The sequence below is a fragment of the Hyperolius riggenbachi genome, chromosome 9, assembly GCF_040937935.1.
Source record: "Hyperolius riggenbachi isolate aHypRig1 chromosome 9, aHypRig1.pri, whole genome shotgun sequence".
Taxonomy (NCBI): Eukaryota; Metazoa; Chordata; class Amphibia; order Anura; family Hyperoliidae; genus Hyperolius; species Hyperolius riggenbachi.
In genome coordinates this window covers 96575152-96588602 of record NC_090654.1, presented here as the reverse complement: position 1 = coordinate 96588602, position 13451 = coordinate 96575152, and the positions used below count along the sequence as shown (strand labels likewise).

The 13451-nt window shown below is 44.9% G+C and overlaps 1 protein-coding gene across 1 annotated transcript in view; it reads left to right on the top strand.

Moving 5' to 3' along the window:
- LOC137533493 (NACHT, LRR and PYD domains-containing protein 3-like) overlaps positions 1 to 13451 on the top strand; it is a 77306-nt gene that overhangs the window by 31941 nt on the left and 31914 nt on the right. Inside the window, exon 5 of the mRNA XM_068254872.1 lies at positions 11643 to 13365. Within this exon, the coding sequence (XP_068110973.1) occupies positions 11643 to 13365 (1723 nt within the window). The remainder of the gene's footprint in view (positions 1 to 11642; positions 13366 to 13451) is intronic.

Here is a 13451-nt window from a genome sequence, read left to right as displayed (position 1 = left end):
ACAAAGCATGCTATCCGCACGCTTCCTGTCCTCATGCAAGGCCTGGGTTGTTGTGTCTCAAAAAGCGTGGCCTTCTCCTCCTGCGCCTCCTCCTGTTCCATCACGTGTGCTGCTGCTGGTGCTGGGTTAGCGTTACCGGTCCCTTTTCCTGGAACCTCTTCTCTGTATTACATGTATGACTGCATGGCGACAAAAAGCATGTTACCTGTGCAAAGAAACATGACATTTTCCACATTTAAAAGACAGTTTTTCCTTTGAAACTTTACAATCAATTTTCTCAAAAACTGTAAGCTCTTTTTCAAATATTTTTTTCCTCTTGTACCCACTCCCAAGGTGCACATACCCTGCAAATTTGGGGTATGTAGCATGTAAGGAAGCTTTAAAAAGCACGAAAGTTCGGGTCCCCATTGACTTCCATTATGTTCGGAGTTCGGCGCGAACACCCGAACATCGCGGCGATGTTCGGCGAACGTTTGCGAACCCGAACATCTAGGTGTTCGCCCAACACTAGTGACAGCCAGAAGGTCAGACAGGCCGGGTCGGCAACAGTGTATCAGAAATGCAAGGTACCAAATCAGAGATCAGAAGAATAGTCAGGAAAGCCACAGGTCATAACAGATATCAGAAGAAGGCCTAGTCTGAGGTGTGAGGTCCGTGAGCTCAACACCCTGGAACTATGCTAGAGAATAACACAGATGATATACAGTATTCCTAGTCTGGGGTGTGAGGGCCGTGATCTCAACACCCTGGAACTATGCTAGAGAATAACACAGATGATATACAGTATTCCTAGTCTGGGGTGTGAGGGCCGTGATCTCAACACCCTGGAACTATGCTAGAGAATAACGCAGATGATATACAGTATTCCTAGTCTGGGGTGTGAGGGCCGTGATCTCAACACCCTGGAACTATGCTAGAGAATAACACAGATGATAAACAGTAACTGGCTAAGTGTGGATTCCCAGGTCCTCCTGGTTCCACCACACTGAAGGATCTGACTAAGGTCTGAGTGCTAACACATAGGCATTCGCAACGCCAAACAACCAGCAACTGAACAGCAGGAGATATATATAATAAAGCGCCCCACAGCGCCGCCCAGCTCCCATCAACCAATCACTGGCTGAGCAGGAATCAGCTGACCGCCATGATCAGCTGATCTTCCTCCTATTAGTATAAAGAGCTTGTCTTGCAGCGCGCGCGCGCGTAGCTCTCCATCTGTGTGCACTACTAGGTCCAGACAACCCAGACGCATGTTGCTGCAGGGGAACCGCCGCACTGAACGCGGAATCCGCCGCCTTACCGTCAGAACATGCAGCGGCCCCCACGCCCTTCTTCCCATGTGCACCATTAGTTCCAGATAACCCAGACGCTTGCTGATGCGGACAGACCGCCGCATCAGACGCGGAATCAGCCGCCTTACTGTCATAACATGCGGCCACTTTTCCGCTATTCATCACATAAAGTCTGAAATGTGTAAAACACTTGAAGGTGGCAAACTCAGAGAGACTTCTCAGTTTTAAATTTTGTTGCCCCCGGCTAAAGCATATGTGGAGCCTATGGTATATTAAAGGTGTAAGAAAGTCTATGCATGTTTCTGATCCCAACCCGTATGAATGTTTCTTTCATACAGGGTTGTTTGAGCCTCCATTCGCTCCGTGGGAGGTCGGGGCATTGGTTGAGGAGTTTGAGTTTGATTGGAAAGCGTTTTGTGACTTCTACATCGCAGAAAGTGAAGAGACTCTTAACGCTTGTATAAATTCTGTGTACGCCTTGATTGATTCTGGTGAGTGTGACGAGTGTTTGGTGGATCCGGTGATGTGTGTGTGGCAGACTATTTTGGATGAATTGCACACACACCAATCAATTGATTTCAATAAAGAGACATCGTTATCGGATGGTTGTTCCGGCCTTTCTGGGGTAAAGCATGTGAGTCTAGACATTGTGCGATCTGAAATGAATGGGTGTAACACTGTGGTTAATTCCTGTGTGAATCCTGAAAGATTCTCTCCTGCTTGTGTGGAGTTTGAATCTATGCAATCTAATGCCTGTTTCCCAGATGTTCCTGCAGATTGTGATCAACATGAATGTGTCAGTTTTGTCAAGAAATGTGGGATCCCTTGTCAATTAAAAACAGATCTTTTCCTCTCAGTAATTCTTTCAGACCTTCCATCTATGATCCTGCTTTGGGGAAAGTTCCTAAACTGTGCAGCATCAAAAGTAATATTAATATGTCTAATAAAGTTTCTCCTGTTGTTGTCGCAACTTCTTCTGCAGATGAATCTTTGTCTCACCCTGTTCACACCTGTAAAGGCCCGTTGCCTAATGACAGTTGCTCCAGTGTTTCTGTCCTGAACGCCTTGCAGGCTGGCCCACAGATTGCGAAGGTTTGCGCTATGGAAGCGTCAGTTTCACAACCTAAAGCGATCTTGGATTCACAAATTTTGCGTTCTGACTCCTCGGATTCGACATTGTTAGCCGAATCTAAGAGTGAGACAGCGCTTTGGTTTTGCGAATTTGATACTGGAGAATCTTTGCCTTGTCCAGAGAGGATCTCTGTAAGCCTGTCCTGTACCATGAATAAAGACATGATGTCCATTCACACTGACATTGTGAGCCCCTTCCTTGCTTGCTCATCAGATAGTACTGACTCTCCACCCTGTACTCTGGATGAGTCAATATTGCCTTGCATAAAATCTCCTGCAGTGACCCTGGAGGCTTGTCTAGGTATTGCTACCATTCTCACCAGTTTTTCTGCCATTTTGGAATTGCAGTCCAGTTTGACTGTTATGCAGAATTCTGTGTGCGGTGAGATTAGAGTTTGGGAGTCAGTGTGTGTTCCAGTAAATATTCCTGTTCATGAAGATAAAATTCAGTCTCAGCGGATTGTAGAACCATCCCTGGGACATTTGCTCTGTCCGCAAAATGTATCTGATGTTTTGCCCTGTAACATGGATAGTTCAGAATCCTTGATTTCTTTGTCAGAGAACTTGGAAAACGATGCTTCTGAGCTTTTGTCTGTTGTTCTGGAGGTCTCCGACTTACTCTCAAAGGGTGCAGAACTTTTAGGAGGTGCCTCCTGTCCCGCAGGGTCACCTGAGGTGTTGCCCACTTCAGTAGGCATCGCTGCTATATTGACTACTTTTGCTGCTCTTGGGGAGCTTCAGTCATGCGTAGTCAATGATGAGGGTTAGTTGGATACCAGTACAGTCTCGGAAATTTCTAAGTCTGAGTCCAAGACTTCTTTTGTAAGACCAGTGCTTGTGACCGCTACTCGTGATGATTCTCTGCCCGGTTTTGGTTTTGATCTTGTCGTGATGGACTCTGAGGTTGGCAGTTCCTCGACGTGTCCTGAGGTGTCTCTTGTGCTAGTGTACCCCGATGTGCTCTGTGACCCAGAAAGCTCAAGTGTGTCTCGGTTGCCAGCATGCTCAGATGCTTCCTCAGTGGAGACATGTTCTGATATTGCCTGCCTGCTTGCATGCCCAGAAGTGGTCCCTGAAAGCCCTGATCTTGATACTTGTCCTGGTAATCCTGAATCCGGAATTGTCATTGGTTCCATAAGGGTTCTTGGTAGTTCTCCATGTGAGCCTGGTGATCGTTCTGCCCTCTTGGGGTCTCTGTGGAGCTTCAAAGTGCTCTGGGAGATTCTGGGAGAAATATTTACTGGTACCCTGGATGAGATCAACAGTGGTTTCTATGTGGAAAGTGACACTTCAAATAGGTATTGTGGCGGGTTTGGTATTTTTGGACGGTCCCTGGAAGGTGGCGGGCATGGCTCAGAGGGTGTCGATGGGTGCTTCTCTGGCATTCACAGTTCTGATGGGTGTTACGCTGAGACTTGTAGTACTGATGGGCATGCTTCGATGGCTTCTGCTTCCGATGAGGTCGGTTTCGGCAGGATTGACTCTGGAAGTGGGCCTAGTCGGGCTGTCCCAACCTTCATGAATCTTCAGTCAGAGTTTTTTGCTAAGGTCAGTTTTGAGAGACATCTGGGAGCCGTCTCTAGAGGGGGAGGGGGGGTACTGTAATGATCCGCTCAGCTGGCTGCACAGGCAGATAGCTGTTTGACCATTCCTTGAGTCTGTGGGATGCAGGTCTCTGGATAATAGACCTGTCTTTGCTTTGCAAGCTTCAGACCTGCTCTGCTGCTGAGGAATTTGCATATACTGATTATGCAAATTGCCTAGTCGCCTCCCTTGAAGGCTTGCAGCATAAATACCATGTGATCCCACAATCCTTTGCTGGTCATGGTTTGTTACAGTTGAAACACTCCTGGAGTGTCAGCCTTGTTTGCTAAAGATTATCTTAGAGTATTCCTGGGGACTGCATTAGGCATCCCTCTAGTACAGTCAGTTTGTATTATTTGTATTGCCTGTTCTGTCTTCTGTTTGTCCTTGCAATTGCACTGTTGCCAGCGGTTGGCGATGGTGAATCGTTTGCTCCAGAACCTGGATCACACTTGCTCTGGCGGAAAGAGCAGTGGATCCTGCTAAGCTCTGTTTCTGTACTTGGATCACACTTGCTCTGGTGGAAAGAGCAGTGGATCCTGCTAAGCTCTGTTGCTGTACTTGGATCACACTTGCTCTGGCGGAAAGAGCAGTGGATCCTGCTAACTCTGTTTCCCTACTTGGTTCACACTCACTCTGGCGGAAAGAGCAGTGGATCCTTCCTGTCCTGTCCCTGTACCTAGATTGCACTCGCTCTGGCGGAAGAGTGGTGGATCTTATCTGACCTATTCCTGTTTCTGTTCGTTTGTCTGTCTGGATCGCACTCGCTCTAGCGGTAGCAGCGGTGGTTCCTTTTGAACTCTGTCTGGGAGTGTAGGCCAGAGCTGCGGTTGCTGCTGGCTGCTCCTTCTCTCTGTCTTGTCTGATACGAACGCTTGCTGTAGGCTCGGTGGGGTAACCGTGAAGCAAGTGTTCGCGTTCTCTGTTTCATGTTGTGTGGTGTTGGTTAGTTAGGGTGGCATGCTTGTCTCTGTTGCGCTTATCGTGCGGCGTTGGTTAGTTGTGTGGCGTTGGTTAGTTAGGGTGGCATGCTTGTCTCTGTTGCGCTTATCGCGCGTTCGCTGTTGCGAATGAGTGCGGTGTTTGCATTTAGCTAGCATTTGGTATTTTCCTTGTCTTCTCATTGTAGTTTGCTGTGCCTTTGCTACTCTCGTGCTCTGTCTTACTCAGTCTTGTGTCACCTCTGGCAATTGCCTCTCTCGCGATTGCGTTCCTACTTTGTTTCTGCTGTTGTGTGTTCACTGTCGCGGGTTGGCAACTAGATTGGTGCACACACATACATTCTGTCCCTGTGCTCATGCTCATTGGCAATCGCATCTCTTGCGATTGTCTTCTCACTTGGTTTCCACTGTTGTGTGTTCACCGTCGCAGGTTGGCGACGAGATTGGTGAACATACATACATTCCTTCTCTGTGCTTATTCAGTCTTGTGTAGCTGTTAGCAATCGCCATCTCTTGCGATTGCTTTCCCACCTGATCTTCACGGTTGTGGGTTCATCGTCGCTGGATGGCGACTAGATTGGTGGACACACATACACCCTGTCGCTGTGCTCTCTCTCTTTAAGGGGTATCTTGCCCGGCATTGCTGCCCCTTGTACAATTCCTATCTGGCATCTGTGGCTGTGCAGAGGATCTGTTCCTCTGCACTCCACAGCTCCATCTGCCGGCAGGAATTCCCCTCTACAGGTGCATTGCACCTTTTGCTGGGTTCTTTTAGATTATACGCTTGTGGAGGATTTCCGCAGTGTCAGCGCGCATCCTGTGCGCTGACCACGGAAAGAATTCCACAATCGTTACACAGATACATTTGGTAAACCTTAGCAAAGCTCTCTCTGCTTCCATTATGTGTGCAGTTAAGAGGTGATCACTAGATAGATTTTAATATATACTGTAAATACAGTAGCTATGCAATAAAATGCAATGGCAGCTTTCAAAGCAGATCAATTGTAATTTGGGACCTTGTAATTTGAAAAAAGACAATATTACGTGTGCACAAAAGCAAATATGGTAACTGTATGGATAATAAAAAGTAGGAAACCACATTTTTATTAAATATTATTTATCCCACTTTTTATGGTTCTTCTTTAATTTGCTGATTTGATTGCAGTCTGGTTCCCTTCTTGCTGATTGCAGCCTTCTCACCATGATTGCAGTCTGGATCCTTTTTTGTTGATTGAAGAGCATCTGAAAGAGGTCTGTCCTCTTGGTGCTGTTCTGCTCAGCTAACGTCCTACTGCTTGCTTACCTCTACTGTACTTGTAGACTTTTCCTGAGTTGCAGCAAACTCATTTGGCTGGTCATCTCAATCACGGTGTGAAATTCTAATAAGCTGTGGGGCGCTTAGATAAATCTCCTACTGTGGCTAACGTCATGTCAGCTTATCGGTCCCCAGCCCCAGCTGACTCTATGAAGAGAGGACAGTGCCAGCAATCAGATGATTAGTGGAGTGGAAAAGCTTGAAGAGGATGGACCTCCTCTAGAGCATACATGTAAAAAAGGCACCAGGAAATTTAGGCACAGGGTGAAGCCGAAAAACGGCTCACCCTGGTATATCAAATTTCCCGGCAGCGTAGATTACTGTTCCCCCTCCAGGCCACCATGGACTTAGGTGTAAGATGCAATTTTGCTGCCAGCCAACTATTGCTGGCGGCTGAATTGCACTGTTTGTTTTTGTAATTTGGGCTCCGTCTTTTGCTTTTACGCTCAGCAATTAAATAGCAAACAACCAGCACAATGTTTCCGGCTACACACCCTTTATCAAGTGCTTGATAAAGGGCGTGTAGCCTGAAATGTCGTGCTGGTTGTTAGGTACCCGCTGACAATATGCAGCAATAAAATTGTAAATTGATCCATAACGGTCAAGTTCAGTTACAGTGGTTTTTTTTAGACAAGACAAATAACATTTATATCGCGCTTTTCTCCTGGCGGACTCAAAGCGCCAGAGCAGCAGCCACTAGGGCACGCTCTATAGGCAGTAGCAATGTTAGGGAGACTTTAGATTTGATGTGTGTTGGGGTGTGACAAGCACTTTTCCAACCTGTGAACTCCCTGCTGAAATAGGCATACACCCAGAATCCTTCTTTGGCATCAGTAGTGGTCTGAATCACACACCGAAAACAAGCATGCAGCTAACCTATTCAGACTTAAAACAAAACACCTAGGGCTTGATTCACTAACCAGCACTAAGTATTAGCGCCAGAGTGAAAAGCCACTTAGTGCCCCAAAAGTAGCTTTGCGCGCAGTAACAGCTGCGGTGCGCCGGTAATAGTGCGCGGTGTGATGATAACAGTGCACCCGCTGCCCTGTAAACGTCACACCGAGTGTACCGAAAACGGCGCATCGGGTTTTTGCCCCCGAAGCGACGCATCTATGCGCCGCTTCGGGGGCACCCGATGCGCTGTTTTCATCGCACCTGGTGCGACGTTTACAGGGCAGCGAGTGCAACGTTACCACCGCACACTATTACCAGCGCACCGATGTGCACGCTGCTATGCGCGATGTGTGGGCGCAAACCACCTAACTCTGTGGTTTGTGCCCACTAGGTATTAAGGCTCACTAACCAGCGAGTTTGCGCCGGTTAGTGAATCATGCTCCTAATCTGCATGCTTATTCATGGTCTATGGCTAAGATTATTAGAGGCAGAGGAACAGTAGGACAGCCAGGCAATCTGCATTGTTTAAAATAAATATATATAAGCCTACAGTATATATACACCTCTCAGTTCAGGTGTGCTTTAATTGTGTATCCAGATGTGATTGGCATTAGATGTATGTGTATGTATGCATTGCTTATTAATCTAGTTCTATGCAGTTGAAAAAGTTTTTGGTGTTTAAACTTGCCAAAAGTACTTTTAAAGGGAAGGTTCAGGGACTATCCGAAAAAAATAAAAATCCCCATCCACTTACCTGGGGCTTCCTCCAGCCCGTGGCAGGCAGGAGGTGCCCTCGGCGCCGCTCCGCAGGCTCCCGGTGGTCTCTGGTGGCGCACCTGACCTGGCCAGGCCGGCGGCCAGGTCGGGCTTCCTCTGCGCTCCAAAATGCGCCTCACGGCGGCGCGCTGACATCATCGGATGTCCTCCGGGCTGTACTGCGCAGGCTCAGTAGTTCTGAGCCTGCGCAGTACAGTCCGGAGGACGTCCGATGACGTCAGCGCACCGCCGTGAGGTGCATTTTGGAGCGCAGAAGAAGCCCGACCTGGCCGCCGGCCTGGCGAGGTCGGGCGCGCCACCGGGAGCCTGCGGAGCGGCGCCGAGGGCACCTCCTGCCTGCCACGGGCTGGAGGAAGCCCCAGGTAAGTGGATGGGGATTTTTATTTTTTTCGGATAGTCCCTGAACCTTCCCTTTAACATAAAGAATTGAAAGACAACGATCATGAAAAATTGCAAAAATCCATGTGTATACATACATATAAACTGTACATTTGTCCCTGATTAAAATGCACTGAAAACGTATTTTTCCTATGTTGCTGCTACTTAAAGGGAACATTAACCGAGATTTAAAAAGATGACGGTTAAGGTTCCCTCTAAAGCAGCAGGGACAGCAACACTATCCCAGGAAAAAAAACAAATATATAAGTAGATAACTAGTACTTCTACTTACATAACATATGCATTGTACTGTCCATGTTTTGATTTCAGTGAATTTTATATAGTAAATAAAGAGAATTCTATTCCTGGCATTTTCCATCTTGTTTCCCTCTGACTGAAGCCAACCCTGATGTTATTTCCTCCCTTACTTTTTTTCTTCCTAGAAACTGCACTGTCGTAGTTAGCTTGCTTTGTAAACACATGTGAGCACAGCAGAGATCGTATTTCAGCAGTTCACTGAAATACTGAAAAACTGCCCTCGGCCAATCAGTGAGGAGCAGGAATGTGTGTGTGTGGGGGGGGGGGATGACAAGCTTCCTTCTGGTTGGCAATGGCAAAAATAGAGCCAGGCTGAGATAAGATTTATTACAGAAGAAACACTTCTGAATAGATTGAAGTGCTTGTAATGCAGGATAAGATTGCAGGCTGCAGATTAAACACAGAGCAGTAGGTAAATGTAATTTGATTTTGTGGCTGACAATCCCTCTTTAAAATAGATAGTCTTGACTGACAGATCTGACAGGTTTTGGACTAGGCTATCTCCTCATGGGCGAGTTTCAGGGTCCCCTTTATTTTTAAAGCTACTAACTGAATGGCAGTTATGCAGTCTAACTGACAGAATGGTGTGCAGCAAGTAGGCCAGCCAGCTGACATCTTTGTATAGATCCTTTCCAGGGAATGCATTTCTAAAGAATAAAGGATCTATATAGAGAATCCCCATGATGCTATAGACTAGTCCAAAACCTGCCAGATCTGTGAGATTTTTATTATAAGTGACAGCAACACAGGAGAAAAGTCAGGCACTGGGGGCAACTATACTACCTATACTGGGGCCATATACTTCCTATACTACTAGCTACCTATACTGGGGCACCTACACTACCTATACTGGGGGGAAACTATATTCGCTACCTATACTAGGATGACTACACTACCTATACTGGGGGCAACTTTATTATCTACTTATACTGGGGCATCTATACTACCTATACTGGGACAACGGTACTAGCTACCTACCTATACTGGGGCCACTATACTAGCTTCTTGCCTATACTGGGGCAACTATACTTACTATACTGGGGCAACTATACTACCTATATGGGGAGCAACTATACTAGCTACCTATACTGGGGGAAACTATACTACCTATACTGGGGCAACTATACTACCCAAGCTGGGGCAATTATACTAGCTACCTACCTATACTGAGGGCAACTTTGCTAGCTACCTATACTGGGGGCAACTATACTGGCTACCTATACAAGGGCAACAATATTGGCTACCTATACTGGGGACAACTATACCTGGCTACCGTATACTGGGGGCACCTATACCTGGCTACCCTATACAGGGGGCACCTATACCTGGCTACCTACCTACCTATACTGAGGGTGAAAATTTACGGGTGCTGTGCGATCATTCCAATTCGTGTGGGAGGGGCACATCCTCACAAGTGTGCCTCAAGCAGCAAAAAGTCTAGAATCGGTCCTGGGAAGAAGATGTACTATTTATTGTTTATGTACACTTTTTCAAAAAAATGTTTCCAATTTAATAGAATTTAATAGCCAGAAGACAATCAAAGTGGAGGGGGCAAAGTAAAGAAAAAACTTAAATCTTCTCACAAGTTGCGGATCATAAAATATTACAACACACTTTGGCCTCAATTCACTAAAGGCAGTTTGTTAAAATCATTTTGGTCAGTAAAATACCGCATTTGGTATTATATTTTTTTTCCAAATTCACTAAAGACTTTCCGCATGAGGACCGAACAAACATGCTTCAATTCACTAAGCCCTGCTTGATAAGTTTCACTTGCCAGCTGTGGAGCAGGTCAGCGCTGAGGCAAGGAGCTGTGTGTCGAAGTTTTTTGATCCAGTGCATTCTTGTCATCCTTTACATGTGCTGCAGCCACCAGAGTGAGCTCTTCTGTATATCAGTATACAGATTTTCACATCTAAACGGATGTAAAAAAAGCCTCAAAAAAGATCACCTTCCCCTGCACTGCTACAATGAAGACCCGCCTTCCACCATGTTGGACCAAATCAGGACGAGAAGCAGGGCTGTGTGGCTTTCCCTATTGGCTGCCTGGCTCTCTATATTAGCTGTCTGTCAAAGTTACCGCACAGAGACAGGGAGTTATCGCCTGGTAAGAGCTGGAGAAAAATATCGAACACTTTTACCCAAATTACCAAATGCATAAATCTTTGTGAATTGCAATTTCTTGACATTTCTTGAGGCAATTACCGCACAAGTCAGTAATTTACCTCACTAGTTGGTAATTCCAATTTTCTGTACAGAAATAGGTTTAGTGAATTTGAACTTGGCAAGGTGTAAAATCAGCTGTTTTCAGCATTACCAAATGTGGTAATGCTTAGTGAATTGAGGCCTTTGAGCCAATGTGTAAGAGGTGTCAGGAGACCTATGTACATATTAGATGGGGTAGGTGGTACTTATCTGATTGCTTAGAGTAGCATTTCTTAATCAGTACCATTGTCCACTACAACCTCTGTATATGAGATAGAGAAAAATGGTTCTAAAGGGGCCCATACACTGGTCCATTTCAGCCATTAAACGATCGATCGATTCTGTGGAATCGATTGATCGATCAGAAATCGTTTCTTTCAAATCAGCAAATCGATCGTTTTGCAGCCACTTTTGATCGATTTAGATCAATTTGATCTATCTGACTTGATGGAAAATCTAGGTCGATCTGCTGCTGGCAGCAGATTGATGGCCCATAGAGTTGCATTGGATCTAATGGTGTAATGATGCATTTAGATCGATTTCCAATAGCTTTCATTCAGAAAACTATTTGAAATACAGTATGTTCCTAGAGTGTGGCACACATCAGATAGATTCCTGTTAGATTCGACTTGACAGGCATCTGCCAGAAATCTATCTGATGGTCGATTCTTCTGCAAATCTATAAGTATAGGGCCACCTTAAGACTGTATTAACATGTGATAACATAGAAGAAAATATTGTTTATATCAAGTATCACAATTTCAGATTCTGCTTCAATGTTAATCATTAAGTATTTCTGTTTTTTAGATATTCAAGGAAAGCACAAACAACATCTTCTGGAGAAAACCCAGACTCTAGAGGAACACACACCTCCTGGATCCACTTTGAAAAAGCAAAGCTTCCCTATCAATGAGCATTATGTGAACATGATTGTTGTCTCCACCAGTCAGTTCAGACGACGTCTTCAGAATGAGCTGATCGCAACTGGAGTAAAACATGAGGAATACCTTAGAGAAACACAAACTCAATTTGAATGCATTTCCCTAAACAGACTTTTCCGCTGGAGTCATGAGTCAAAATGTGTACCCCATGCAGTAATGGTGAGTGGAGTGCCAGGAATAGGGAAGACAACACTGATGCAGAAGTTTGTCTACGACTGGGTGACAGGAAAACTCTACCAGAGATTTTCTTTTGTCTTCTGCTTCAGATTCCGGGATCTTAATAAATTAGCAGAGGTCAGCTTGGAAGATGTTATCCTTCAACAATATTCATATTTGGAAAGTCAACTTGAAAATATTTTACAGCATCCACAGAAACTTCTGTTTATATTTGATGGTTTAGATGAAAGTGCCTATCAAATGGATTTCAGATCAAGTAAGCTGTGCACCAATCAGAAATGGAGTGAAAAAGTTGGTGTGATTGTAGTTAGTTTGGTAAGGCAGAGTCTACTTAAGGGTTGCTCTGTACTAATAACCAGTCGTCCAGCTAGACTGAACTTAATAGATACGGGTGTTTTTCAGAGAATAACAGAGCTCATGGGATTTCGATTTGAAGATAGACAGGTGTATTTTGATAACTTTTTTGACAACAAGGAATTATCAATACAGACTTTTCAGTATGTGCAAGAGAATGACTCACTGTACACCTTCTGTTATATCCCATCATACTGCTGGATCATCTGCACAGTGCTCTCCATGTGCTTCAAAGCTCAACCAGCAAATCATAAGCAGTTGATGTCAACATTGCCCAAAACCATGACCCAACTTTTTGTGGCCTTTGTTGCCAACATTCTGAAAAATCACAACCACGGTGAAGATGGTACTCAAGACTCTTCTCGAGAGCTGCTGAAATCTATGGGGGTGATGGCAGAACATGGAATCATGAATCACATAACAGTATTTGATCAACGTGATTTGAAAACTTTCAGCATAAGAATTATTCAGTATTTGTTCTCCTGTTTTTTGATGGAATCTGGTCAGCCTCCTGATGTGGATTACACTTTTCTACATCTCACGCTTCAGGAGTTTTTTGCTGCTTTAGTTCACTTTATTGACTATAATCCTGAAAAATTAAGGGAATCACTTCAGCATGCTGAATCTTATGAAGACGGTCGATGTGAAATATTTGTTCGTTTCCTCTGTGGTCTCTCAGACATTTCTACTAGATCTTTGCTCAAGTCTCATGTAGCAGAAATGTCTGTTCAGGCTTCCATTCATGTCATCACCTGGCTGAATGAAAAAATTGCACTACAGCATGGGCCCGACAAGCAGAAAATAAGCCAAACAGAACTTCTAAATCTATTCTACTGTCTTCACGAGAGCAGGAATAAGATTCTAGCCTCAAAGTGTACTGGCCTAAACAAAGAAATTTACTTTTCCGGGTTTCACCTTACCCCTTTGGATTGCTCTGTGTTGTCTTTTATTCTGGAATCCTCCAAAGAAACAGAAAAAGTAAATCTAGAAACATGTACTATTCAAGATGAAGGATTAAGGAAACTTTTAACAGCTCTGAACAACGTTAAGTATTTGAGGTAACATGTATGAAGTGTTTGAATGCATATTATGTGAAAATATGATGCAGTCAGGATCTCTCCTAGTGAACCTAATATTTATTTCA